The sequence below is a fragment of the Rhizopus delemar genome, genomic scaffold, assembly GCF_000149305.1.
Source record: "Rhizopus delemar RA 99-880 supercont3.8 genomic scaffold, whole genome shotgun sequence".
Taxonomy (NCBI): domain Eukaryota; kingdom Fungi; phylum Mucoromycota; class Mucoromycetes; order Mucorales; family Rhizopodaceae; genus Rhizopus; species Rhizopus delemar.
The window spans coordinates 209,477-237,026 of record NW_027137834.1 but is presented as its reverse complement, the minus strand read 5'-3'; the positions used below and the strand labels follow the sequence as shown (position 1 = coordinate 237,026).

General features: G+C 34.7%; 12 protein-coding genes across 12 annotated transcripts; 5 read left to right on the top strand and 7 right to left on the bottom strand.

The window, feature by feature from the left end:
- Positions 1-118: 118 nt before the first annotated feature.
- On the top strand, positions 119-1,038 carry RO3G_10321 (uncharacterized protein; the record flags this gene model as incomplete). The annotated part of the gene is made up of 3 exons (XM_067664906.1): positions 119-170; positions 225-347; positions 407-1,038. The coding sequence occupies 3 exons, from the start codon at positions 119-121 to the stop codon at positions 1,036-1,038; spliced, it is 807 nt and encodes a 268-aa protein (XP_067521007.1).
- A 173-nt stretch (positions 1,039-1,211) lies between these two features.
- RO3G_10320 (26S protease regulatory subunit 4) lies at positions 1,212-2,403 on the bottom strand (the record flags this gene model as incomplete). The annotated part of the gene is made up of 2 exons (XM_067664905.1): positions 1,212-1,346; positions 1,399-2,403. The coding sequence occupies 2 exons, from the start codon at positions 2,401-2,403 to the stop codon at positions 1,212-1,214; spliced, it is 1,140 nt and encodes a 379-aa protein (XP_067521006.1).
- A 2,340-nt stretch (positions 2,404-4,743) lies between these two features.
- On the top strand, positions 4,744-6,396 carry RO3G_10319 (uncharacterized protein; the record flags this gene model as incomplete). Its single annotated transcript, XM_067664904.1, has 2 exons — positions 4,744-5,581; positions 5,639-6,396. The coding sequence occupies 2 exons, from the start codon at positions 4,744-4,746 to the stop codon at positions 6,394-6,396; spliced, it is 1,596 nt and encodes a 531-aa protein (XP_067521005.1).
- A 239-nt stretch (positions 6,397-6,635) lies between these two features.
- RO3G_10318 (uncharacterized protein) lies at positions 6,636-7,606 on the top strand (the record flags this gene model as incomplete). The annotated part of the gene is made up of 6 exons (XM_067664903.1): positions 6,636-6,750; positions 6,803-6,960; positions 7,008-7,154; positions 7,248-7,257; positions 7,326-7,450; positions 7,559-7,606. 6 exons carry the CDS (start codon positions 6,636-6,638, stop codon positions 7,604-7,606), a joined length of 603 nt encoding a protein of 200 aa, XP_067521004.1.
- A 154-nt stretch (positions 7,607-7,760) lies between these two features.
- On the bottom strand, positions 7,761-10,176 carry RO3G_10317 (uncharacterized protein; the record flags this gene model as incomplete). Its single annotated transcript, XM_067664902.1, has 7 exons — positions 7,761-8,290; positions 8,346-8,458; positions 8,509-8,770; positions 8,830-9,085; positions 9,170-9,692; positions 9,752-9,908; positions 10,053-10,176. 7 exons carry the CDS (start codon positions 10,174-10,176, stop codon positions 7,761-7,763), a joined length of 1,965 nt encoding a protein of 654 aa, XP_067521003.1.
- A 3,256-nt stretch (positions 10,177-13,432) lies between these two features.
- On the bottom strand, positions 13,433-13,714 carry RO3G_10316 (uncharacterized protein; the record flags this gene model as incomplete). Its single annotated transcript, XM_067664901.1, has 2 exons — positions 13,433-13,491; positions 13,537-13,714. The coding sequence occupies 2 exons, from the start codon at positions 13,712-13,714 to the stop codon at positions 13,433-13,435; spliced, it is 237 nt and encodes a 78-aa protein (XP_067521002.1).
- Positions 13,715-15,016: 1,302 nt separating this feature from the next.
- RO3G_10315 (uncharacterized protein) lies at positions 15,017-17,970 on the top strand (the record flags this gene model as incomplete). Its single annotated transcript, XM_067664900.1, has 13 exons — positions 15,017-15,126; positions 15,173-15,270; positions 15,330-15,648; positions 15,708-15,825; positions 15,883-16,001; positions 16,068-16,248; positions 16,299-16,668; positions 16,736-16,860; positions 16,915-17,023; positions 17,104-17,233; positions 17,291-17,387; positions 17,441-17,515; positions 17,572-17,970. 13 exons carry the CDS (start codon positions 15,017-15,019, stop codon positions 17,968-17,970), a joined length of 2,250 nt encoding a protein of 749 aa, XP_067521001.1.
- A 158-nt stretch (positions 17,971-18,128) lies between these two features.
- Positions 18,129-21,046, top strand: RO3G_10314 (uncharacterized protein; the record flags this gene model as incomplete). Its single annotated transcript, XM_067664899.1, has 12 exons — positions 18,129-18,171; positions 18,303-18,544; positions 18,597-18,710; positions 18,773-19,026; positions 19,081-19,216; positions 19,270-19,348; positions 19,407-19,620; positions 19,673-19,838; positions 19,894-20,085; positions 20,218-20,319; positions 20,371-20,549; positions 20,608-21,046. 12 exons carry the CDS (start codon positions 18,129-18,131, stop codon positions 21,044-21,046), a joined length of 2,160 nt encoding a protein of 719 aa, XP_067521000.1.
- A 63-nt stretch (positions 21,047-21,109) lies between these two features.
- On the bottom strand, positions 21,110-22,015 carry RO3G_10313 (uncharacterized protein; the record flags this gene model as incomplete). Its single annotated transcript, XM_067664898.1, has 1 exon — positions 21,110-22,015. One exon carries the CDS (start codon positions 22,013-22,015, stop codon positions 21,110-21,112), a length of 906 nt encoding a protein of 301 aa, XP_067520999.1.
- A 388-nt stretch (positions 22,016-22,403) lies between these two features.
- On the bottom strand, positions 22,404-23,244 carry RO3G_10312 (uncharacterized protein; the record flags this gene model as incomplete). Its single annotated transcript, XM_067664897.1, has 3 exons — positions 22,404-22,451; positions 22,537-22,600; positions 22,700-23,244. 3 exons carry the CDS (start codon positions 23,242-23,244, stop codon positions 22,404-22,406), a joined length of 657 nt encoding a protein of 218 aa, XP_067520998.1.
- Positions 23,245-23,963: 719 nt separating this feature from the next.
- RO3G_10311 (uncharacterized protein) lies at positions 23,964-24,646 on the bottom strand (the record flags this gene model as incomplete). Its single annotated transcript, XM_067664896.1, has 4 exons — positions 23,964-23,983; positions 24,103-24,263; positions 24,470-24,518; positions 24,601-24,646. The coding sequence occupies 4 exons, from the start codon at positions 24,644-24,646 to the stop codon at positions 23,964-23,966; spliced, it is 276 nt and encodes a 91-aa protein (XP_067520997.1).
- A 1,751-nt stretch (positions 24,647-26,397) lies between these two features.
- On the bottom strand, positions 26,398-26,869 carry RO3G_10310 (uncharacterized protein; the record flags this gene model as incomplete). Its single annotated transcript, XM_067664895.1, has 2 exons — positions 26,398-26,647; positions 26,808-26,869. The coding sequence occupies 2 exons, from the start codon at positions 26,867-26,869 to the stop codon at positions 26,398-26,400; spliced, it is 312 nt and encodes a 103-aa protein (XP_067520996.1).
- Between the last annotated feature and the right edge of the window lie 681 nt (positions 26,870-27,550).

The following is a 27,550-nucleotide window of genomic DNA, read 5'->3' as shown; positions in this document are numbered from 1 at the left end:
ATCTTGTTCTTTTGTCAACTTTTTTTATGCGTCCTGTTATGCGTTTTATTGGTTTGTGATAAATGACAGAGAGCCTATAGAAAGAAACTGATTCAGCATAATAGATATTGGAGCTAATATGACTGACCCTATGTTTAGGGGCATTTATCGTGGAAAGCAAGCACATGCTGGTAACATGTTTTGTACATACTTGTGATTCCCCAAACTTATCTTTTGTGCCATAGACGATCTTTCTCTGATATTACAAAGAGCAAAGAAAGCAGGTGTTCAAAAGCTCTTTATTACAGGCACCAATTTATCAGAAGCTAAAGAAGCTATTGAATACATTGACAGTAATCCAGAAGAAGGTAGAGATTGTATAAAAAGTAACCATTAAAAACGAATTCAACTAAACACATAAAATCAGCAAAAGGGTTTTTGTACTCAACTGTCGGCTGTCATCCTACACGTTGTGAGGAATTTGAACAATACTCGGCAGGTCAAGAAGGATACTATGCCGAGTTATTAAAACTAGCACAATCAAAATCAGTTGTTGCTATTGGTGAATGCGGCTTGGATTATGATCGTCTTCAGTTTTGTTCTAAAGAGATTCAAAAAAAGTATTTTGAGCTACAGTTTGACTTGGCAGAAAAGACAAATCTGCCCATGTTTTTACATAACCGCAACACAGGCGATGATTTTTATAATCTTGTCAAGGCCAACCGACACAAGTTTAAACATGGTGTTGTTCACTCTTTTACAGGATCATTGGAGGAGATGAAGAAGCTTATCGAGCTGGATTTATACATTGGTGTCAACGGTTGTTCACTAAAAACAGAAGAAAATTTGCAAGTGGTCAGAGAAATCCCGGAAGATAAACTGGTGATCGAAACAGACGCGCCTTGGTGTGATATTCGTCCTACACACGCGTCTTTCAAGCATCTTGAAAAAGTTTCGAAAGAAGACATGGAATTGTATTCACCTGCTACTAAAAAGAAGGAGAAATTCGAAATGGGGTATATGGTAAAAAGCAGGAATGAACCCTGTACAATTGGGTAAGTGTTAAAAAAGTATATATTTTCTTGGATTTATTTATTAAGATGATAATAGACTTGTATTGCATGTTATTGCTTCTATTAGAAATGTAGATCCAGAACAATTATCAGAAACCATTTGGAAAAATACTTGTCATGTATTTAACATACAATAAAACAAAAACAAAAAAATAACAATTAAAGGTATAAGCCTTCAGGCGTTCCTTCACTCTTTCTGTACAACACCTTTTCTCTTGCTTTACGGAAATCTTCTGCCACAACCTTCATACGACGTTCGCGTAATGCCATCAAACCTGCTTCAGTACAAATAGCCTAAATAAGCATTAGTTATTATAATTGCTAATATTCATCCTATTGTACATACTTTAATATCAGCACCAGACAAATCGTCTTTTGACATGACGAATTCTTCCAAATCAACATCATCAGATAATGTCATCCTTGAAGTGTGGATGTTAAAGATTCTGCGCTTTGTTTTCACATCAGGAAGAGGGAATTCAATTTTACGATCAATACGACCAGGACGAATCAAGGCAGGATCCAAACTATCAATCTTATTTGTAGCCATAATAACCTTTACATCACCTCTTGAGTCAAAACCATCCAATTGATTCAATAATTCCAACATTGTACGCTGAATTTCACGTTCACCACCAGAAGTAGAATCATAACGTTTAGTACCAACAGCATCAATTTCATCAATAAAAACAATTGAAGGCGCATTCTCTTCTGCCACGCGGAATAATTCACGTACAAGCTTAGGCCCATCCCCCAAGTATTTCTGAATCAATTCAGAACCAACAATACGCAAGAAGGTAGCACTGGTCTGGTTTGCGACAGCCTTGGCCAATAAGGTTTTACCTGTACCGGGTACACCATAAAGAATAACACCCTTAGGAGGCTTAATGCCCATTTCTTCATAGAGTTCAGGATGTGTTAGAGGCAATTCAACTGCTTCCTTAATTTCTTGAATTTGTTTCTCTAAACCACCGATATCTGCATATGATTCTGTAGGCGCTTTTTCCAATTTCATCACACTCACCATTGGATCTGTATCATCAGCAAGCACACCGACGACAGACATTGTTTTGTGGTGTAGTAAGACACTGCATCCAGGTTCCAACAAATCTTTATCCACAAAGCTCATGACTGAAACATAATATTCAGGTCCAGTGGTGGAAGAGACAATAACGTGGTCATCGTCAATGATTTCTTCTAATGAACCAACAGTCATGGGTGAACCACGAAGATCGTCAACTCGTGTTCGTTCTTCTTGATCTCTTTCTTCTTGAGGCTTAAGTCTCTCTTGATTCTGCACAAATTCTTCTTCAAGTAACAAATAATCTTTAATACGTTCCATCTTGAGCATCTTGAGACGACAGCGGGTTGTAGGAAAAACTATTTATAAAATGTGTCATTACAGGAAGATTTTGCTATCTTTATCAAAAACATTACCTTGTGGTAATTTAGCTGTTGTATCGGGTCCTCTCTTCTTCTTCTTTCCTACACGAGTAGGAACGGGGGGTTCCCACTTTTTCTTTTTATCCTTTTCCTATTCATGTGTAAGATGATCCTTTGTTTTATAAATTGTATATGCATATACCTTGTCTTTTTTATCATTGCCTCTTGGCATGCCAGATTGTGAATTTCCCTTTTTTATAACAAGTTTAGTCACTATCAGTTGACAATAAGCCCTTGAGCTCCTTTTGTTTTGTTTCGAGTTTTTACCATTTTAAATTTTTATAATTAAAAAAAACAAGATAGAAAAGCTTGCGCGTCCTGATTTCTAAAGCTTTAAGCTGTGAGTGAAATGTGACGTACATTGAGCTCTCAATCACGTGAATTGACAAAAACAGGAAGTAAGAGACGTCTATATTTGCTACTCTACAAGGCACTACAAAACCACCATATTTTATTTGAATGACTTGAAGGAGACAAGTTGTATGTATTTTAAAGTATTAGATCTTTGTATACATGTTGGCAAACTTCAATATGAGCCCTTTACTTCTAACCCCATTTGTTTTATGCATCGCGTACTTTCTAAATAACTAAACAATTGTTTGTATGGAACCTGTAAAAGAAGGATCAGTAGAGCCAAAAATGAGAGTAAACAAAAGAACTATATACAATTTTAAAAGCTTATATATACTCTATGCTTCATAACAGCTCGATGAAATATGATTACTAGAGACATAATAAAGATGGCCATACAGTTTTTCTTGTATATACATAAAGACTTCATATGACGAAAGCATAATTAAGAAGTTTACATAGTGACAAACACATTTATTTAAACATAAAAAAATGCTGTAAACAATAAAGAAATATTTCTCACTGATTTTTGAAACATCTTATTATGCAGCCATCTCAAGACACCTATTTAACCAATATTAAAACAAAACTCAAGGGTCCCTAAAGTAAATTTGGCGACAAGTTTGTTTTCTTTTAAAACTAATTGCATTTGGACAATTGCGTTTGTTCACCGCAAAGAACATCGAAAATTTCATAATTACTTTATAAACATAACTTACGAGAACTCTCATGTTTTTAATACTGTGAATTGCGCAGCGTGTACTTATAGCAAATGCTTTGTTTTATGTGTGTATATCAATATTACTCACAAATATTCATGAGTCCATGCGTAAAATTACACATTGAAAATGGCATCAATGATAGGGAAATAAAAGTATGCGCATACACATATTGCATTAAACGTTAAATAATCTACTTTTCATATCAATTTAAAATAATAATAAAAAGCTATGGCTTAGCCAAAGAGGCCCTGAGATAAGACAAAACGACATCCATTTTTGGGAACCATATATTGGCTCAAGCTAATGAAAACATAAACATTGATTCTACAAAAGAACAAAAGGCAAGAGTGTAATATCGTAAAAAAGTTTAATTGCAGTTCAGAATAATGTAACATTTTATAAACATTTTGAACATTGTATTAGCTTACTCTTATTTATAGTAAACTAGATGTTAAAAAACTTAGTTGCTTTAAACTTACTCCCCATCCAAGACAAAAAACTCCTTATAATCTTCACTTTTAAGAGCTTTACCAGGATAAGACTTTGAAATTTAGTAACTGCTGAGAGAAAAGCTCGATATTGGGCAAAAAAAAAAAAAAATGTGCCACTTTTCACTTATTTTATTCGAGCCGACTTTTTTTTCTCAGAAAGTGTGCTAAAAAAAATTTGTGCGAATTTTTTTTTAAAAATTTGACAATAATTCCGGGGGGAAAAGTATTCCCAAGTTTATTGGATGAAAAAACTATAATCCGTCATGTAAACCAATTAATAAACTTGTCTACTTTCTCTCTTAGAATCAATAATAGTAAGCTATAATTATAATAATATCTCGCTTAAACTTTTAATATTATAATCTATAGATTAGATGTCTATACAAGTGATATTTATATGTTTTTCACAGCCTTTCATTTCTCCTCAGATTGTGTAAGCTATTTATTATCTATTCTCTTGTTTGAATTCTTATTTTTTTCTCCGCTTTATTTTTATCTGTACCTTTTGCTACACAAGAAAAAAAAAGGAGCGGGGATAAGAAGGGCCAATTATTTTCTAAAATTGGTTTTAACTTTTTTTTCCTTCCTTTTTTCCTCTTCCTTACCCTCACTTTCACATAAAACTTTTTTTTTTTTACTATTTTCTTTTCCTTTCCTTTTAAAACCCCTTTCTTTCTTTACTAAATGGCCTCTTTATTAAACGACAATAATAATGATAACGATCAATCATGGTCTACTCATGAAAATGAAACAAATGAAGATACGAATAATAATACTACACAATCCAGTCAACCAGTTCGTAAAAGAACAAGGGCCACTGCTGATCAATTATCAGTGTTAGAAGATACTTTTGCAGTTAATGTCAGCCCAAATTCAAAACTTAGAAAACAATTAGCCGAGCAACTTCAGATGAGTGAAAGATCGATTCAAATCTGGTTTCAAAATAGAAGAGCCAAAGTAAAGCATATGCAAAAGAGAGCACAGATGCAAATGCATCAAGCCTCTGTTCGTGCACAACTTTACCAATACCAACAGCAGCAACAAACATATGGTGTACAACAACAGCATCAACAGCCTTTGAATTATTATTTTAATCCTACAGCTGTCAATCATCATGGCAGTAGAATGGCTAATAATATGCCACGTGCTCAAAGTGTAGATGCTATACAACATTATCACCGTCAACAAATGTTTATGCCCCCTCCTCCACCTCCTTCTCATCTCAACAATACCTTTACTCCTCCTCCTGTCATGTTTTATCCTAATACCGCAGAAATGTCAAGACAAAGCATGCCACCTTATGATTTGAATGATATCGGTTTGGAGTTCCCTGAATACTTACACGGTCCTTCTCCTTCTCCAAGTCCAATTCATTCGCTCAAATCATCTACCATACCCACCTTGATACCTGTGCCTGATGCAGGTCCAACTGTTGTCTTAGCAACTGCTAATAATGATGTCATGAATAAAAATTCAAAAAAGGCCGCTTCTGAAGTAGAAGAAGTTTGGATTTCATCTCCTGGTAAAATAATCATCCACTCCCTTCCCCCTTCAAATAGACTAAATATATCTTTTATAGATTCTGTTAATGAGACTATAAACCCATCCAATTTAGTCATGTCCAAGAACAAGGAGAAAAAACCAGCTACAATAAATGAAGAAGATGAAGAAGATGAAGAAAAAGAACCTAAAGATTTATACCTAAGTACAACCACACTAACTGTTGGTACTTGGCATCGACTCAGGATGAATGAAACAGATCTTGTCTGTGTCTATCGTCCCGATACACGTACATTTGCATGGCATATTGTTGATGGTGGATGCCACTTTAAAATGGAAGTTACTCAAGATGCAGTGAGTAGTATTGAATATGTCAGTGGGGAACATGATGGATTAGCCGAAGTTCATTTTGATATAAGCGAACCACCTTTATTTTACATGGAATCGACTGCAGTTAGTTCAGAAACAGAAGAAAAAGAAGGTGACAAAAAGAGAAAATCGAGTACAGCAAGTCTGATTACGCCTGTGTGGGTCCAATGCTCTGACTTTACAGAGGGTAAACAGGCATCTAGATTCTTTAGACATACATTAAAAGGGTTCCAGCATCATTTAAAACAAGAATTACTTGCACTAATACAAAATCATGAAGAAACAAGACGTCTTGTTCATTTTATCGAACAATCCTCATCCAACATTGGTTATCCAATTGATTATCCAGACTTATATAATAATGGTTATGTGAACCCAAACATGTATTGGAACAACAGTGGATATCAACCAAATGCAACAGTAGCAAATGAAGATTCTTTATTGTCGTGTGGACTCTATATCAGTTAATAGTGTTATGTAATTTTTGTTTGTGTGGATGAAACACTCTATTTTATTTTCTGTCATCATATCTTTTCTTATATTTCGTTGTATATTATTATTATTATTGTTCCTACTTTTTTTTTTTTTTTTTTGGGAAAAAGAAACAAATAAAGGTTTTTTTTTTTTTTTTTTTTTTTTTTTTTTTTTTTTTTTTTGAGTGTTCTTCAGCCTATAAAATAGACAGCATGGCTGACACAATTGACATTATGGACATTGACGGTCCTGAATTCATTAACGAAGTTAATGCACAAATTGAATCTATTCGTTCACATCACCAAGATGTCACTTTAGACGTTTCTTTATTTAATATCAATTATAAAGGTATATCAACATTATCAACCGCAAAAAAGACTTATTTACAAAACATAAAAAGATGTCCACAGTTTTTCTCAAATTGCTGTTGTCGACACAAACTTTCTTATATCAAATTTGGGTTACCTTCAAGCTTTATTAACAATAGCAGAGGAAAGGCTCGGTAACTTATTAATATTGATACCTTGGGTTGTCATTAGAGAATTAGATGGTTTAAAGGTTAAAAAGATAGATGTTAAACACACCATATTTACACATTTCTACAGGGTTTCCTTAAAAGTTCAGCTGACAAAAAAGATTTACCAATTTTATCAAGAAAGGCCATGAAATTCATAGAAGATCAACTAAGAAACAAAACCAAATCTTTAAGAGGACAAAAACTGCATGAAACCATGAATTCAAAAAGCATGCAAGTAAGCCAATATAATATAGAAAAGGTGTGGCCTAATTGACCTCTGATTCGCGCGTAAAGAATGATGGATTGAGAGGAGATGATTTAATATTAGATTGTTGCATGTATTTTCAATCCATGACACAAAAAAAAATAACTTTGTTATCCAACGATAGAAACCTTTGTATAAAAGTCATGGTGCATGATATTGATTCTATTTCAGCAGAATCAAAGCCAAAAATGGAAGAATTTCTGAATCAAATAGGTCAAAAAGTGCCTATAAATATGAAAAAAGAAATAATAATCCAAGAGGACCATGTAAGTCTCCAGACCTTTATCTTGTTCTCTCTATGACTAAATCAGAAAAGGGTATGGATATTGATGATGAATACATCGAGATTCGTGAAGACCATGATATGTTAATAGATGACGATGGTGAACCTCTTGCACAACATTTTCAAAGTGGTGCAATAAATAGTAAATGGGCAAAAGAATCACCTATATTAAAAGCCCCAAGGAGACCTACACCCCCACCCATTGAAATAAGCCCTCCCTTAATTAAGTCAGATCATTCTACTTGGGCTTCTATACATGCTCCAAAATATTATTAAAATAATAATTTATTATTCTATGCTTCCATCACTCCTGTTTGTTTACTTAATTGTCGTATATCGTAAAGTTCATGATAATTGATTGCATTGGGTTCAGTCCAGAAATCAAGACAATTATTCCAACATCCGTGATCAAATACGTTGCCAGCTTTTGTTCTTCTTCGGGCCTTGTGTACCGCATGTGCTCCAGCTACAAGTTGTAAACAAGGACAGAAATTTGACCCGTGCTGATGATGGTGACCTCTGCTTTCTTCTGATAGAGAAGGTCCATCTGTACCAGCTGTCCCTCCACCAACGGACAAAAGACTTGTGTCTGTATTCATGTAGGAGTATCGATTCATGTTGGCACTTTCATTGGTTGTTATGCCAACGCCTACTTGATAGAGTTGAACACCAAGTAAAAATACGGACCATGTCAATTGAAATACAACCCAGATAGTCAATGATAATGTCCAGGTATCATAGTCAAAGTAACCACATATTGTTGATCCTAATAAACATGTACTTTCTGGTCCGTGGTCATAGATGGGTGCAGTCATTGACAGATCTATTAAAGAAGCAATTAAAAAACAAGAACTATTTCTAATAAAAAACTACTTTACAGTTGAAGGATATCACAGTAAAGGTAATGATGGCAATAATCATATTCAATAAATAAATCATAAAGGGCCTGTGGTTCTTTACTCCAATACAATTAAATATCCAAGGGCAATGGCTACATATAATATTAGTATGCATATCCTACATAACAGCAAAAAGCCTTACTGATCAAATTTGGCAACACAACGATTACATATCTTACAATGCTTTGATCTCAGTGGTTTCTTGATTAAGCATGTAAGACAAAAGTGTCGAATATCCAAGCAGTTGTCGTTCGCTAATTCCTCTACTATCATTCGCTGCTTTTCTCGAGAAAGGTCGTTCTTTATAAACCCTGGATCAGATGACACAGCCTTGAAAAAGGCAAACATGGCAGTGAAAAAAGTGACAATAAAAATCAAATGTGCAAACAGTAATTGTGATGTAGCTGTGTGATAATAACAAAAAAATATTAATACTTTACACAAGAAAAAGATGCATTCTTACAAGGCAATAGGATTCGCATCCAAGTAACAATCACCCAAAATGCAGAGGCCTGAAATATGCTTGAAAAATAAGGTGTCTTCCAAAGAGCATCATGGCTTGGTATTTGAACTACGTATTTTGTCATTGCCATATGCATGGCAGTAAATGTCAGCAGGGCCAATGGTAACCCACCAAACCAAGGAAACATGGCAAGGCACTTTAATGCAAAGCCCATGACCAAGAAAGGAACTGCATAGGCTATCGTATTGACCGTACGCTAAAGATAGTATGTAACATATATTTAAAAACGTTATTCTTTTTCAATCGTTTTTCTCATAAAAACGTACTTTTTTTTCATTACCTTGGGTAGAGGTTTTCCATGTGAACCCGGGTATTTCCCTACAAGTGATATCTGACTAGGATTTCCTTCAGCAAACACATCCAATTCTAAAACAGCTCTCTCCCAGATTTTTTCCAATTTCTTTTCACGTATAAAGTCCATGACCGTCTTTCCTGTTTGATCTTTTGCATTGACATCAGCACCATATTCCAATAGCTTTCTTATACACATCTTATTGCCTCTGACTGCTGCCCAGTGAAGCGGTGTAAGTTGTGCATGGTCTGTGATTGCAATGTTGGCACCAAATCTCAATAGCAAATCAACCGATTGTGCATGACCTTGATAAGCTGCCCACATCAAGGGTGTATGTCCTCCGACATTGTCTGCAACGTCCACATCCATATCCAGATAAAGTAAGTACAATACAAGTAAAGCTTGTGATGAATGAACAGCTAAATGGAGCGCGTTGAATCCTTGGCCATCTTTCAATGATGGGTCAGCTCCTTCCCTTATTAAACGATGAACAGCAGCAAGTCGTCCTTGTCTAATATACATGTTTTGTTCAATTACACACGGACCTTTTTATTATCATTCTTTCCTTACCGACAAGCCCAATGTAAAGGCGTTGCTTTTAAATCACCCCCGGGTGCATCAACAGTGGCCCCTCTATCAATAAGATATTTTAAGCATACGTCGTTATTTGCTAATGTCGCATAATGAAGTGGTGTTGCCCCTTGTGCATCAACATCGTGAACAGTAGCTAATTTGTTATCAAGTAAGTATCGTATTGTTTGAAAAGACCCTCTTTGTGCAGCTTCAAATATAGTAGTGGCTATTTGTAGGAATCTCTTAGTATCGTTTTTGCTCAGCCCTGTTTTTGTTAAAGGGGAAGAGTGTCACTTACTGCTCTCTGCAGTAACATTAGCTGTTACTTGTTCATTTGAAACTGAAACAGTTGCCTGTTGTTGTTGAGCATTAGGTAATATCTCATTGTCTGTCAACAATGGTCGTTTGTCTTCTACACTCATGTTGGTATATTTGTAGAAAGAAAAAGAGTATATCAAATCCCGACAAAAATCAATTCCCAATTTGAAAGTGTCTGTTGTTAGTGCTGAGTGATTTCTCAGCTAATGACGATATCCACCATAAAACTTGCTTTTAAAGATCTAAAGTCAAATGATTATACAAGCAAAGAAAGTAAGCTACACAAATTTTTGAAAAACATGTACCTTTTTCATTCTTTTTATGTTAAAAATATCTGGTTCATTAAACATGTAAGTCTATTTTCCTTTTTTCCGTAAACGTAGGGCTTTTTTTTTTTTTTTTTTTTTTTTTTTTTTTTTTTTTTTTTTTTTTTTTTTTTTTTTTACCTGGGTACCCAAATACATAAATTGACAAGAGCTGAATAGAAACTGTCTGGTTTAAAAAGAGCACTATTGATCCGTAGCGCAAATCCAAACCGGATATTGAATAAGTTATCTTTAGCAGCGCAATTTAAAGAGAATAAAATTCAAGTCTTGCCGAATTCAGAAAAATTCAGAAATTGATAGAAGCAGAACTCAAAAGAAAAACGCTTTTGTAGATAGAGACCTTAAAACCTGTATCTGAAATTACCATACTATAAACAGGGGAGAGGGGGTTTCATCCAGCTATTTGAACTTATCAAAGTTCCTGGAAGGGAAGATTATACCTTTATTTACATAAAATAGAAAGGTGTTTAATTTCAATATTTAAGAAGAAGGAGTTGAATGAAAAAAAAAAAAAAAAAAAAAAAAAAAAAAAAGCCAACTTAAATTGTTTACGAGATGGCTGAAATCTACATAATGCATTGTGGCATGTGCCCTAAACTATAGATAAGTAAGAATTAAAGAAAAGTGTATACTGGCCATCTATTTCTTACTCATAATATGTGGCACGTTCAATAGTTCCAAAGCTTTACAAAGCCAACAACCTTAGAAGCTGTATAGAAAACTTGAGTGCGAGATAATGCTAGATGATGTATTCCTTTTAGGTAATATAATACCAAAACATATGGTCAAGGTCAATTCTAATCCTTAGACAAAAAGCATGAGTAAACATATACTCTATTAGTTTCATTCTTTTAATTTATTACTTTATCCAACCGAGCATGGCTATATCTTTAAAATAGCACATCTTTCAGTGTTTTTAGCTACTTCAACCTTACCTCGCAGCAACATTTCTTCCCAAAATCAAAAGTACTTGCAGCCATATCGGCTTTTCAACATGTTCTCGTCTTTTCATGGCTTTCACAGCTGTGATACTACTTTTATGAACAAGCAATCTTGTTTAAAATTATCAAGGAACAGTCATTGCTTCTATACTAGATTTTGCTACATTATTGAAGTAAATAAAGCTATTGACAGCATCAGTATCTGGTCATTATTCTCATCTTTCAGTTAACACTATCATACATTAAAATCATACCACAGTCAGAATAACCTAATGGGCTTATGGTTGAGGCTATCTTGCTATCTGACCTAATTATTTGATTGACTAGAATAGGTTGCATTTTTTTTTTGTAAATAAACAGTGCGATATTGGATCATGTTATATGCTTTATATGTAATTCTTCTAACAACCGCAGCACGTAAAGATAGCTTGTACTAAAAATATGTTTTACATATTTTTCTTTTGGTAGGCTTGATTCAGTTTGCAATGAAAAATGATATTTTTATTACCTTTGTGTTGAAGCAAACAATGCATGGGGTTCATCATTACGATCATTGCTTCTTTTCTTTTGTGAACGGTATTAGACTAATTACTTTCTATAAAACACAATTTCTTTCTATCTTTGTAAATTCGGTTTTAATCTGTCTCATTAACAGAAGCTGTATTTCATGTATCATGGAGAGCTCCAGGCTTATATGTTACAGTCAATCAGAATTTAGAATACCTTCAGTGATGAATATCTCTTTGCTGTTGAAATAGATTTCTTAGCAGGCTATAGCTTTATTTTGTAAGCCCATAAATATAAAATAATCAAGAAAGCGATTAACAGAGTAAATTTAATAAGACTATGATCTGTTGATCAATTTTAATGATTAGTCTTTATAAAAGCCATCACAAGTTGATAATTAAAGTGCCTATAGAATAGGAAAAAACACAATATATGCTAGTCAAAATTAGAAGCATTATCTTAGTTTAAGGTGAATACTGATGTTTATTATACTTGTTTCATAAAGATTACATGAACAACGGTTCTTTTATAAGCTATATTCAATAAGAAAGTCAATCAAACACGTCAAACATTCAAAGAGAACGTCTACTGCTGCATTTGATCTATGAAAAAATTTTCGTTTACAAAGACAGTCACATAGGTTTTCATATAAAGTAACCAAAATTTTGCAAGGGGGCTTCTTTTTCTTTACACAAATGAGACTCTTTAACTAACTGTACTTTTTTAATAGTACTCCTTAGTCACTCAGTACTCAAAGAAAAACTTATTTTCATCTAGACAACAGATCATGAATGCAAGAAAGCTTTTGTTTTCTTTACATGAATGGCTCTGTTCACTGATGGAAATTCATTTTATATAAAATCATTATAAACGAAAAAACATTTTTATTCTTCATTCTAGAGCAAACAGTGTACTTTTAACAGGATACGTTTCAAAGGAAACATGAGATAAAATAAGTAACTTTTATATACTACTCAGGTAAGACATTGGGTAATTTAGATGATAAAGACAAGTGTAATATTTATAATAAAAATTACTTTTTTATTACTGGAAAGTGTTATTGATATTAGACATGTTTGAGAATAATCCCACAATGTCTGACATACTCGTTTTCAAAAGTTGCAATTGTATATTTGGCTACCTGTTTTTTTTTTTTTTTTTTTTTTTTTTTTTGCATCAGAATGAAACTGCCGCAAGAAATACAATTACCAATGCTATTTTAATCTTACGGATAAAATTACAGATCTGCTAGTAATAATGGTCACACTTTGTAGCTTGGTCTTCTTTGTAGTACGTTAGATTATCATATTCCCGGTGAACAAGCAGAAACCAGTTTTGCTTTCTAATAGATTTATTCAACTTTATGAAAATTAGTTTCATCTTGCAACATCTTACGATAGACTCTAGTATTTCTTTGGTGTAATGGATTTCGTCTGAATGGGTCTTTTCTTTTTCCAGACATGATAGCTCTATAATCAGCCGATTAGAACTTCACTACTTTTCCATTGCAGTCTTTGTGTAAAATTTTAAAAAATCTAGACTGTCGATGGTATTTAATGAAGTTCTTCTTTTGTCTTTACCTAAACTTAAGATGGGTTAGAAAGGCTGAAGAATAGGGATTCTACCACGTGTGAATGTCTGTAAACTAAACACTGCCAGCAAAGAGAAAAGTCATCCTTTTTTCTTTTACAAAATTCTGGTGTGGCAAACCTGTACGCCGATGAAGCTGTTTGCCCTCGGATCTTTATTCGAAGCTCAATAATGAACTTCACTGCATCAAAATTCAGTATGTTTGTCCGTGCATTTTCAACAAAGCCATAACATTTGTAAAGATAGTGCATATCTACTAATACTTTACCTAAAGTCATGATTAATTCCACCATTGGACATCTCGAAATGGTATAGCAGTCAAGATAGAAAACCTGCGTAGCATCACGGTGAAGTACTAAAGTTTGATCATTAAGTTAAGCTACTCACTGATATCGCGGAGATCTTGTAAATATAAACAAGGAAAATAACGAAGCAGCATAATTATGCTAATTTTTTTTTTGATGATAACGTTAATGAGCCAACAAGAAATCTACGATAGTTATGGAAAAGAGATGCTATCAAAATCTGAGTTGTGCTAATGCTCCTATCTATTCGACATAACTATTAAAGTTGTATACGATATCTGAGAAGCAAGTGATACAACGTTATGTTTTTGCCAGGAGAGTCCGAATTGGAGTCAATGGCTACGCATCTGAAGAACAAAGGGATGACAGACGGCCGATATGATAGCCGGATTCGTATGGATGTTTTTTCTGATCTGGAGATTTTACTGACTAAAGTTTCTTCTAGCAGTAACGATAACAACAAGATCAATTTTGACCACTAAAGGCAATATTTGGCATGCTAGTCATGATGCGAACTTTGGTCTAGAATTACAACGAGACCGCTTTTAATACATTAGAAATCTGAAAATACATTCCCTTCATGGTCACGGTAAACAACAATATCACTGTTGTTTTCTTTGTATGTTGATTGATTAAGTTTACTAGGCAATGTTACCCGAAGTTGGAGCATATCCACACAAATTCCTCGTATATTTATCAAGAATAAGAAACAGAGAGCGGTAGTGTCAGTAGATTTAAAGAAAAAATATATCTCAATGTCCCCTTTTCATACAATTTTACTTGACTTTAGCAGTATGTGAACGAGAGAAAGGTTTGAATCTTTTATAAAAAAAAAGTTTCTTAGCGTTTATCAATTTAACTCAGAGTGTTTATCATTTTATCGGTGAGGCTTTCTGAAAAACACAATAATAAAAAAAAAATATCAGTTCTGTATCCGAATACTGTGAAACATCCGAGAACCCAATCCATTCCACTGTCAAGATTTTCGATGGAATACAGTCGAAGGAGGGTCTCTCCTGATTCGGGACTCGAAATTGTGCATTCATGATCTTCCTTGGTAAGAGGGCAAGTAAGAGGTAAAGTGCCTTGAAAGAAGGGGTATTTTGTTGAGAAAAACTTTACAACTTGTATAGACAGAGAAAGGAGAGTTCTACGTCATCGGAAAGGGTTGAAGTCAAATGATGTTTTGTCCTCCCCGTGAAAAAAAAAATAAAAAAATAAACTCATTTTATTGGAAAACAAGTTCTTTCGCGCTTTTCCTTTTTTTTTAAAAAAATGAGTGAAAATAATATTGAAGAGATTTCATCTGTTTCAACTACAGATTGGGATAAAGATACTCAAGTCCTTCCTCGCCTTCAAATTATTGACGAGAACCAAAAGTTTACGTAAGAAAGCATCTCGATACACAAACATATCTTAATCTGTCTGCAGTGAAGAACTTCCAACTTACTTGGAAAAGTGGGATTTACAAGATGCTGGTTTCAAATATAATGTTGTAGCTGTTTTTGGATCACAAAGTACAGGCAAAAGTAAGTAGATTTTAAAGTTATAGTTGAACAAATCTTGTGAACAATATACTTTTCTTTAGGTACGTTGCTTAACGGCTTATTTGGTACTTCTTTTGATGTCATGAGCGAAACCCAAAGAAGTCAAACCACTAAGGGTATCTGGATGTCACGTGGAAGAGGCATGCATGTGCTTGTGATGGACGTTGAAGGTACAGATGGTCGTGAGCGTGGAGAGGATCAAGACTTTGAACGTAAATCTGCCTTGTTTTCTATGGCTACAAGTGAAGTTATCATTTTGAATATTTGGGAGCATCAAGTTGGTCTTTATCAAGGCGCTAATATGGGCCTTTTGAAGACTGTATTTGAAGTGAATTTGCAATTATTTCAAAATCAGAGCAAGTAAGTGACATGGTCTGTACATTGGTTAGTAAAACTCACTTTGCCCTATTTGCTTCTAGTAAGGAAAAGACATTGTTATTTATTGTTATCAGAGATCATGTTGGTTCAGCTCCCTTGGACAGTCTAGCAAAGACGTTTCAAGCAGACTTGGAAAAGATCTGGGATGGTCTATCAAAGGTTTGATATCAACTTGCGAAAATTATTTTGTGTGATTCTCAATTATTTTTTATATAGCCTGAAGGACTTGAAGATTGTAAGATTCATGATTACTTTGATTTCATGTATACTGGATTACCACACAAGATTCTTTTGCCCGAGAAATTTAATGAAGAAGTAGCCAATCTTCGTAAAAGGTAAGCCTGGAAAATAGTACGCAATAAATATAATTTCTAAGTAGATTTCTAATGTTTGTAAAACAGATTCGATGATCCTACCAACCCTAATTTTGTATTTCGTCCTGAATATCATAAACGCATTCCTGCTGATGGATACCATATATATGCCTCCAGCATATGGGACAAGATCTTGACCAACAAGGACCTTGACTTACCAACTCAGCAGGAATTGTTAGCACAATATAGATGTGATGAGATATCAAATGTAACCGAAACTTTAGGAAATTAACATACTTTTACTAATTTTTTGTTTAGGCTGCAATCGAGGTCTTTTCTTCACAATTGGCTCCTTTCAAGCAACCTATTTTAGAAAAAGGCCAAACAATTGATGAACTCGGTGAAAAGATGAAGCAATATCGTCAAGAAGCACTCAACTCATTTGATAAAAACGCTTCAAGATATCATCAGGGAGTTTACCAAAAGAAGAGATTGGATTTGTTAGCAAAATTGAACACTCAACTGAGCGTTCTGTTTGTTGGTCAATTGAAAAATCTTCACAAGAAGGCAATTACTATGTTCAATGAGAATTTAAAAGCTGAATTAAAGAAGCCAAATTATGTCTTTGCTGGAGCAGTCGAAGACTGTCAAGGTAGCGCAAGAGATTACTTTTTAACTGGCGCAAAAGGTATAAAAAAAAAAAAAAAAAAAAGACGCTTGTTTGATTCAAATGTAATCTCCTTCGTTGTGTATAGCTATCATATTGCCTGACACTGACTGGTCATATACAAATGAATTAAGTATACTTGAAGAAGAATTTAATGAAGTGTCCAACACTGCTCGTGCTGAAGAGCTTAAGAAAATGACTAAATCATTGACAGTAAAAGAAGAAAGTTTGCTTGCAATCTCTCGACTATAACATTACTTTTTTTAGAAACAAGTGGAAAATGAATTGTCTGAACCTGTTGCCTTGACATTAAATCACGCAACTCCTGATGTATGGCATAAAATAATCGAATTTTACAAGAAAGCAGCAGAGAATGGTCAGACTACACTAGAAAGAATTGCTAAAAGTAGGATTATTGTAAACAACACGATCATTTTATTTACCTATCCTTTTAAGGCTTTAATTCTAGTGAAGAAGAGTTAGGAGATTCCATCAAAGATCATAAGTTACAAAGTTGGATTATTCTTCGCAAAAAGATTGACGAAGAACTAGCTGATACAATGCTGCTATTAAAACTTCGTTCAAAGTAATGGATACCTTAAGATGCTATTATTTAAATTATTAATACTTGGAATTTGTATAGCTTTGAAGAGAAGTTTAGATACGATGAACAAGGTCTTCCTCGTGTATGGAAACCTCAAGATGATATTGATGCTCATTTTAAACGCGCTAAAGATGATGTAAGAAATATTTTGTTTAAAGCTTTTGTTTACCAACTGTATCTATCTGCTAGACCTTAAAACTTATAAAATTATTCTCTAAAATTGATTTGAAAGAAGAAGAAGATTTAGAGATCGAGTCTACAGAGGTGAGTTGCGTTATAAGATTATATCAATACTTTTCCTTACATCTAGGCTCATATAGGACTTTGACTTTGATCAATCCCTCACAGTGCTCAGTGAGGCCAAGCAGATTGATATATCTAACAGATTCAAACGTGAATGTGACGCCTTTTATTTGGAAGCAAAACGTTCAATTGTATCCACAACTGCCAAAATCCCTAGTTGGGCTATTGCTGCTATGGTCTTCTTGGGCTGGAATGAATTCATGGCCATCATCAGAAATCCCATCTACTTAATACTTTTTGTGCTTCTCATAACCTTTGGCTACGTTATTTTTGCCTTGAATTTATGGGGTCCCCTTGAACGTATCATCACAACTGTTGCTGGGGAGGCAACAAGAATAGCCAAGGAGCGCATTGCAGATAGTGTTGAAAAGGCAAAAGAATTGAAACACTCTACTGAAAAAGACAAAAAAGAGTAGAATTTATAAATAAAGTCCAATCATTTCAACTGTAAAAAGATCAAAAGCTTCTTTATGCATTCAATCCAGTTGAATGTTTTTCCGCCATAAATCATTAATTTTTCTATTACCGCCAGATCTTCTCTTTTCTCTGTTTCTGTTCTTTTTTTTTTCAGGACATGTCGTTAAGTAGACCAAAATTTTTCACAACCAGCAAAAGAGGTAAGTTGCAAAGAAGCATATTTTATACAAGAGTTGAAAGGAAAAAATTTGCGTGTTTTACTGTTGAAAAAAGAGAGCAGGGGAAAAGAATTTGAATAGAACTCGAGCTCATATTTTTTCCTGTTGATTAGGTGAAAACTACGAACTTAAATCTGAGCTCAATAGCGAATATCGTCATCACCGTAAGGATGCTGTCAAAAAAGTTATTGCCAACATGACGGTTGGTAAAGATGTGAGTGGACTATTTCCAGATGTTTTGAAGAATATGCAGACAGAAGATCTCGAGTTGAAGAAATTGGTCTACCTTTATTTAATGAATTATGCTAAAACCCAACCAGAACTTGTCATTTTGGCCGTCAATACATTTGTCAAGGTAAATGCACTTTAGTAACTTTAGAATGATTGTATCTTATACAGCGCAACAGGATTCAGATGACCCAAACCCTTTGATTAGAGCACTAGCTATTCGTACGATGGGCTGTTTAAGAGTTGATAAAATCATTGATTACTTGACTGAACCTCTCCGAAAATGTCTCAAGGTACATATTATTTCGCATTTTTTTTTTTTTCATTACTCATTTATTTTGCTTTAAAAAAAAAGGACGAAAACCCCTATGTTAGAAAGACAGCCGCTGTTTGTGTGGCCAAATTATATGATCTCAATCCAGAACTAGCTGTAGAGCAAGATTTTGTTAATGCAGTCAAGGATATGATAGCTGATGTAAACCCGATGGTTGTCGCAAATGCTGTTATTGCACTATCAGATATCAATGATGCTTCATCTGGCAAAAATGTGTTTGAAATCAATTCTAACATTGCACACAAATTATTACATGCTCTCAATGAGTGTACAGAGTAAGCAATGGTTATTGTTTTTTGATAAAAGAAAAATTAACGAGATTTCTTTAGATGGGGTCAGATTGCTATATTGACAGCCATAGCAGAATATAAAGTATCTGATGGTAAAGAAGCTGAAAGCATCTGTGATAGAGTTGTACCAAGATTACAGCATGCGAATGGAGCTGTAGTGTTGGCCGCTGTTAAGGTATATAAAAAAGCAAGACAAAACTTTTGGGTTCCTTATTCTTGGGATATTAGGTCTTGATGATCAATATGAAATATATTAAAGAAGAGGCATTCAATAAATCTGTTTGTAGAAAGATGGCACCTCCTTTAGGTATATAAAAAAAAAGCCTTTAGTCGTCAGTGACAAAAAGTACTAATATCGTCTATAGTTACCCTGCTTTCTAGTCCTCCTGAAGTTCAGTATATTGCCTTGCGTAACATCAGTCTCATCCTGCAAAAGCGGCCTGAGGTGTTGAGCAACGAAATTAGAGTCTTCTTTTGTAAATATAATGATCCACCTTATGTGAAACTAGAGAAGCTTGAAATCATGATCAAATTGTGCAATGAGAGAAATGTAGATCAATTGTTGAGTGAACTAAAAGAGTAAGTGAAAAGAAGGTCCTCGCAAAAAAACTAATGTAATTCTTTTGATCAGATATGCAAATGAAGTAGACGTTGACTTTGTTCGAAAATCTGTACATGCTATTGGCCGATGTGCGATTAAAATAGATGAAGCTGCTGAGCGTTGTATCAATGTCTTGTTAGATTTGATTAATACAGGAGTCAGTTATGTTGTTCAGGAAGCCATCGTTGTAATTAAGGTAAGCCTAGTAAATAATAATGATAAAAAAGGACGTACTGATGAAACAATCTTAGGATATCTTTCGTAAATATCCTCAAAAATACGAAGGAATCATTCCTACATTATGTGAAAATCTTGACGCTTTGGACGAACCAGAAGCAAAGGGTTCTCTTATTTGGATCATTGGTGAATATGCTGAAAGAATTGATAATGCTGATGATTTGATCAATGTCTTTTTGGACAATTTCAAGGAAGAGAATGCACAGGTAAAGAATCATCATAAAACCTTGTCTACTTTTATTCTTAAAGCATGCTTTTTGAAGGTACAACTTCAATTACTTACAGCCACTGTAAAATTATTTTTGAAAAAACCAAGTGAAAATCAAGACCTTGTACAGCGCATTTTACAGACTGCAACAACTGAATGCGACAATGCTGACATTCGAGACAGAGCATACGTCTATTGGCGCTTGTTATCAACTGATCCTCAGGCAGCTAAAGTAGGTAATAATTAGAACGACCATAACATAGTTAACTCATTTGTACAACAGGCTGTTGTTCTAAGCGAAAAACCTCCCATTGCTGGAGAAAACGATGGTCTTTCCCCAGCATTACTCGAATCCTTGCTTTACGACATTGGTACTTTAGCCTCAGTCTACCACAAGCCTGCCGAAACATTTATTGCTGGAAAGAAATTCGGTGCAGATAGTGTGAATAAGGCAATATCAGAGTATGTATACTACCTTTATTATGTATGAAACTCTTTATTTATATTATTTTTCTTGTAGACATGCTGAAGATGAAGATATAAACGCCCCTCCTCCACAAATACAAGCAGCTATTAAGAACAACGACATTGGAAACTTACTTGATTTGGATTGGGACCAACCTGCTGAGGTACCAACCTCACCCATTTTGACTGAGCAAAATCAACATGGGTCGTTCAATGACTTACTTTCTATTGGTGGAGCTGGTTCAGTAGCATCGCAAGCAAACAATACAGCCTCTACATCCAGTAATGTAAATGATATCATGAATTTATTTAATTCTCCTGCATCTCCAACTATCACGCAAACAACGAATGCCAACTCTATGAGTGCCTTTACAAATGATTTACTTGGAGGTGATCTCCTTTCTGCAACTACAGCCACAAAAACAACGACCGCTACATCTTCTAGCACAAATCAACAGACACCAGCTAAGGATCCTTTTGCTGACCTTTTTTAAAAGGCGCTCAATTATATTTGTTTGAATAATAAATATTGTATTTTTTAAAGAGGGAGATTTTTATTAATCTTTTGGAGACTCGTCTAATGACTTCATTAATAATAGATCTTCATAGCTCATATTATCTGTGCTGTTGATAGCACTGTGCATGTTATTTCTTGTACTGGAAGATGCTATAAGATTATTATGATTGTTATTGACGTTGAACAACGATTCTCTATATCGTCTCTCTTCGTTGTAATATTCTATCAATAAATCCGTGGGCTTTATGCATATCTGGGGATTTGATGCAGTGCTATTATTAACATTTTCACTACTTCTATGGAAGGGGATAGAGGATGAAATTGGTGTCTTGTTACTGGTATTAATTGGATAAAGTGATGGTTGATCCACTTTATATGCGTCTTCAAATGAAGGAAAAGGATGCTGTTGCTGTATAAAAACATTATTACTGAAAATCACAGAAGGTGACTGAGGAAGTATAAAAATCGGATGATTAGAAGGAATTGATGAATGACCAAGGTGGGGAGAGGCATAGCTGGATGTCAATAAAGGGGGAGGCCCAGTTGTAGGTGAAAAATTTGAAGGAGAGTTATCATCCAAGGCTGAGCTGTTTGTTTGAGCATCTACCTCAAGTACTGCGGGGTCATTAAGTGGCATTTCAATCTCTTTGATATCTGTATTTTGACTAGTCTCATCAAGCGCATGATGCTCGGTATCGGAGGTAACTGAAATACATGAGATTATTAAACCTTTGTTTTCTTGGCTCTTCAGCTTCTCTTTTCTTTTATTTTTTGCTCTCCTGTTTTGAAACCAAGTGGTCACAATCTTTCGTGGTGTGCCAATACCATTGGCAATATGCTGAATTTTCTCCTGTGTTGGATTTGGATTCCTGTCGTATTCTTTTTCTAAAATATGGGTTTCTTCTGGTGAAAATCTCCTTCGGTGTTTGATAGGAGGTACTAACATATCTTCTTCTTCTGCAAGGGATTGGGTGTCTTTATGCTCTTTTATCACTTTTTTTTTATTTTTTGACGCGCTCATATGAGTAATATAAATAAGAAGGTAGAAAAAGAAGCGCAAAGTGGTAAGTCAAAGTTCGTATTACAAAGTTTGTTTTGTTTAACTTTATATTGACTGTATAACTAGGGTCTTCTGATAGACTAGAGAAGGACGAAGGGGTAACAAGTTCAGGGAGTGCTAAAGGAGATATAATCATAGTAGGGTAAAGTTACAGCCACATTTTTAAGCGTGATGATGCATAAGCTATAAAATTTATCACTTTATTCTCAAGGACTTTTGTTTTCTTCCGAATTAAATCAATTAATATATACATGTTTATACAACCATAATCGTTCTAGGCTTGAAATCTACGCAACTCCATCAACTTTTCTTGTATAAATGGCTACATTCAGAATTCGATTCCGTAACTGGTGCAGCGAATATGACCATATCCAAGAAAAGAACAATAAATAAGTACCTAAAGTTACCCCCAAGATAAATAGGCAGAAAGGGACACAGATAAGTCTTATCTGCTTTGGCATATTTTCTGTTCTAAACATTGAATCAAAATTTACATGAACTACATTGGATATCATTATCATTGTCCGATCAAAACCGATTACTAAACTAGTCCCAATTATATACACCAACCCAAGCATGGCTTCTCCGGCAAATCCAGTAGAATAATGAACGATATCTAACCATTCAACAATCTGTTGCATTTCGTGATCTTGCCATGTTTCATCTCCATCCAATCTAGGCCCTATTTCACTACCAAGAGCTAATTCATCCAAGGCACCTCCTAAACGAGAAAGTCCAAAAAAAAGCCCAACAACCGACAGCGCGCTTAGCATATGGCATGCACAACTAATCAATTGAGCAAAACAAACGTATTTCCTTGAAGGATAAACATAGTTGCAAATATGACAAATGTAATCCACCCCGTAATTTTTTAAACAGCGGATGTGTGCCATGTGTGAGCATGGACAGATAATAACAAGATACGGTTCGTTTCGTTGGACTAAATGAGGGCCTATGTCTCTTTCTTTGATATATAAGTTGCCGCATATAAAACATGAAAGATGGCAGTCATGTCTAATAGCTGATGCATGCTGCTGAATAGGATCCTGGATAGTAGTTGAACTCATATAAGGTGGTGGTGAAATTTCAGGTGTTAGTCCAAGCGAAATATCCATATGAGAAAATAATAATTAAATGCCATGAAAGAGAACCGGCGAAAAAGATATAAGCGTGAGTTTTTCCTTAAAAAATGAAAAAAAAAAAAAATAGATTTCCATTGTAAGGAGTATTTCTGAACCTCCTAAAATAAAAATTATTTACTGCATAAATATTTATAAATTAAAAAAAGAAAAAAAAAAAAAGAAACATACAGAAAGACTAAGATCATCTTGCAAATAGGATCTGTTACAATGCCAGAAAAACAGTTTTAGTTGCTCTATTTTTAGGTTTGCCATGGTTTTTCTGCCTTTCTATCCAACTTTTATATATAAAGAGAATTAAATTAGTTAACTGGTCTTTGATTGATCGACAGATGTATTCATGTATGCTTACTACACAAGTTGTGCACAATGGATATAATATATTTTTCGTAATTTTGTTTTCTATTACAGCCGCACTTGAGTCGAGCATTTTATTACACCCTTCACATATTAGACATTTTTTATGCCATTTTGAAGCCTTTGGCCCCAACGTTTCTTCATTAATAGAAGTTATGCGTTTACCACATCTTGGGCATTCACGAGTAGTTTCAAAAGAAGGCAAAGGTCGTCTACGAGAACTCATTAATAAGGATGACTTCACAGCATCATTTTGCAGTATTATATTGCTATTTTTTAAAGCACAATTTGGCGACACTGGTACGAACTCTTGGACATTAGCACAAACATTTGTTGAGCTATGTATAGACGGTACACGCTAAAGCAAAATATGTAAAAAATGCATGCTAAAAAACAACTAATGATATTGTACTTGAGGAAGACAGACTTTTTTGGATGGATCCGCTGTCGAAAAAGTGCTTTTAAATGGTTCTTTACAGTCTTCACGTTTCAGACAACTCCAATGATACCTTTCTTTACTGTCTGGCAGTCTCACCAGCTTACCAGAAAGCCGCTTGTTGCATTTCTGACAAACATTTCTAGCTTTCGGAGGAGAAGGAACAAAAATACCTTGTAATTTTGGTTTGATTAATCCTGACCTATTAAAATCTAGTAAAGAAAACAGTGGTTGTGCAATCTTTCTGTAAGCGGACGGGGATCGATAAATTGAAGGTGAAAATGGCATGTCTTTTTCATCAATTTCATATTTTGCGGGTGAAGTAGAGCTATTTAATCCAATACTAATATTCGAATATCTAACTCGCTGTAAACACTACTGTATATGTTCTTTATCTGTAGCTATTACCTTGGACTCCAGCGACCTGTAATACTATGTTCATCTGGTATGAATGGTGCTTGCATATACAAGTTTAGTATCAAAAAGATCTTTTATTAGAAGTATATACTCACAATAAAACATAAATCCACATCTTTTACATTTGCTGTTATCATTACACAGCTCCCCGCAACGACAAAAAGTCATTCTTGTATATAAATAAAAGCTTTTTTTTTTTAATTTATTATTTTTAAAAAAAGAAAATCGAAGTTCAGAATTTGTCCGTTCCTGGTTCTTTGTAATTGTTTAAGTGTGTTAGAAAAGAAAAATATGCTTACATAAATTGCATATTCAACTAACCAAAGTCTGAGATTTGTTTGTTCCCTAGTGCCTGAAAGTATATTTTAGCTAGAGAGCCCCACTCTATATCATATATCAGTTTCGATAATAGGGAAGATTAATGGAATGCGGTACAGTAACATGATAGATTGGTTTCGCTTTTAGAGCAATCTGTTTTCACATATTGGTGCACTGCTCTATATTTATTGACGCTATTTATAGCTTCAACTATAGATTTCTAGGGCCCTATACCTTCTTCTTTATTAAACCTTCCGTAAATAAGGAATGACTCCAGTGAATAGTTTGACTACCAAATAGAGATTTTCAGGTTTTATTTAAAAGCTGCCATCGTGTCACCTACCTTCAGATAAGGCCTCAAAACAGTAACTGTCTCTGATAAAGTTGATTTCAGGATTTCTATGTTGATCAGTTCACATTCAATGGTGAGATTTTTTTTTACTCTTGTTACAAGATGAACATAATCATTTTCTTCACGATGCGTTTCTAATAACTATAAATCGGCGGTGAGGGTTACTGATATAGTTTCAAGGGCAAGCATAAGCTCTTTAGAAACGCTGTTAATAACATCGCGATGAAAAGATGAAAAGCATTCAAATTTTTAGCTTTGTTATTGGCTCTACATACACGGAGTTCTACCGGCTGACATTGCAGTATGAGAGCAGAATGAAATGACATCTCGTCTTTCCACTTTAGTGCTTTTTTATAGCCACCTTTGAAGCGAATGACTGAACCTGTTTTTGTCTCTTTTCAGCAATACGTTCTATATCTGCACATTGCTTCTTTTATGGACATCTGACTAGGCAAAGAAGATGCGATATACAAAGGTCACTAATTTAGTTGAAATCGATACTCTTTTTGTTGAGCCAAAATGGGATTGGCATACCAGAGACAAAGCCCAGTGGGTGTTCGGCCAAGGTTAATCGAAAGAGAGCGCATTTGATAATTAGTCCATGGAGAATGTAGTCGATGTATGTCAGTAGGCCTAAGCATTAGGCGTATCTGATTATTAGTGAAGATTCAATCAATTATAGAGTAGATTTCATCATTGCGACTAAAGATTGGAATATTAATATTGTCTCCACTATGTATCACATTATTAAAAGATTTTTCTAAATATGATATCTATCTAAGGGATGTTTGGGCTCCCATGTGAGGTTCATGATAAGAATAATTGAAGTAGCCAGGGATAATGCTCTATATGGGTCAATAATAGATATAAAAGTGAGAGCATCTAATACAGAATCGAAAAACTCTCTTCAATCCTTACCTGTAGATACTGGAGCATAAACTTGTGGATGATTGAACTTGGAAAGAATAACGAGCGGGTTTAACGGAATCAGATTGTCTGACAGCTGATAGTTGGAAGAAAAAAAAAGCAAGCCGCAATGATGAGTCCATAGGGGCTGATGCTTGAAAATGTACAGTGATAAAGTTTACATAGTCTATGGAGGTGTGAGTCTCTTAAAAGGCCATTATATTGAAAATTAGAGAGTATAAGCTACGTATGAAAATTGGATTGATTTTGGATACCCTGGGCCTTTACCAAACCGTTACAGTTCAATGAAGCAATGCTGAATAATAGTCCTTTCAATTTATTATTATTGCTGAGATGGAGTTGGTGCACAATCAAATTTGAACACTGTGATGTCATGCTGCTGATCACCAGGAATGTAATCCGGTGATGATGATTTGCAATTGCTGATCGTGTGATGCCGAAAATTGTAGCCTGAATGGCTTTCAGTAAGGACTCTACTATTGACATCCTGCTGCTTGATCTGGGAAGCATTATTAATTCCTTGATTTACGAGAGTGGATTCTCGAGATTCGTGAATATTTTCGGCCTTCAAACTACCAGTATCTATCTGAACATTATCTCAAGAATTGGCACTAGAGAGTAAGAGAGCAGCGAGAACCTCTTGGGTAGGTACTAACACTGGGTCCTCTTGGATTGCCACCCAATTCATTTTGGAGAGAATGTTTACACTTCATAGTATTTGGGACTGTATACGGAGAAACCATAAGCATAGTGTCGGTAGAAGGCGAGTTTTGTTGTGCTTCATCGTTATCCATTCTATCCTGTGAAACAGTATGTGTCTTCCTAGCCTTCATAAAAGGCTTATTCTTGCTTTTTGTACATTCAGTAACAATATGTCCACTAACATTACACTTCCAACAAGCATGGAATGAATATTTTTTTGGACAATCAGAAATAGCATGATATTCAGCGTGGTAGTAGCGACAATAAATGGGCATGTGACTCTACATGCATAAAGTCCTTCATCTTCTGACTTATACCAAAGAAGACGATGAGAAAGAGGAAAAAAACATGTCGTCATCTTTAGAGACGCTCATAATAACATAACCCGTACCCATAGGTGCCTGTGTGTGTGTCTCATAGGAATGTCAAACCGAGAAAGGAGTCATAAGGTTCCAAACACATTTTCAATTGCTTCTTAAGAATACCCTCTTTAAAAAAGGAAAGGTTAGATAGTCGAAATCGAACTAAAGGGACAAGTAGATCTAAGGATCGACAAGATAAAAGCCTAACTGTATCATTTTCAAACGTAATACCATGTTTGAGGATGTAATCGATGGCAGGATCTAATGGATCAAAGTTGATTTCAGCGATTTTTCGACTGCCTTCTTTGGTAGTTACAATTGCTATTTGCGATGGATATTGCTTCGCAATTAAGGACATAAGCTGCATATGTGATTCAGATCTACCGATCACGTCCAGAAGGTTACAGCCTA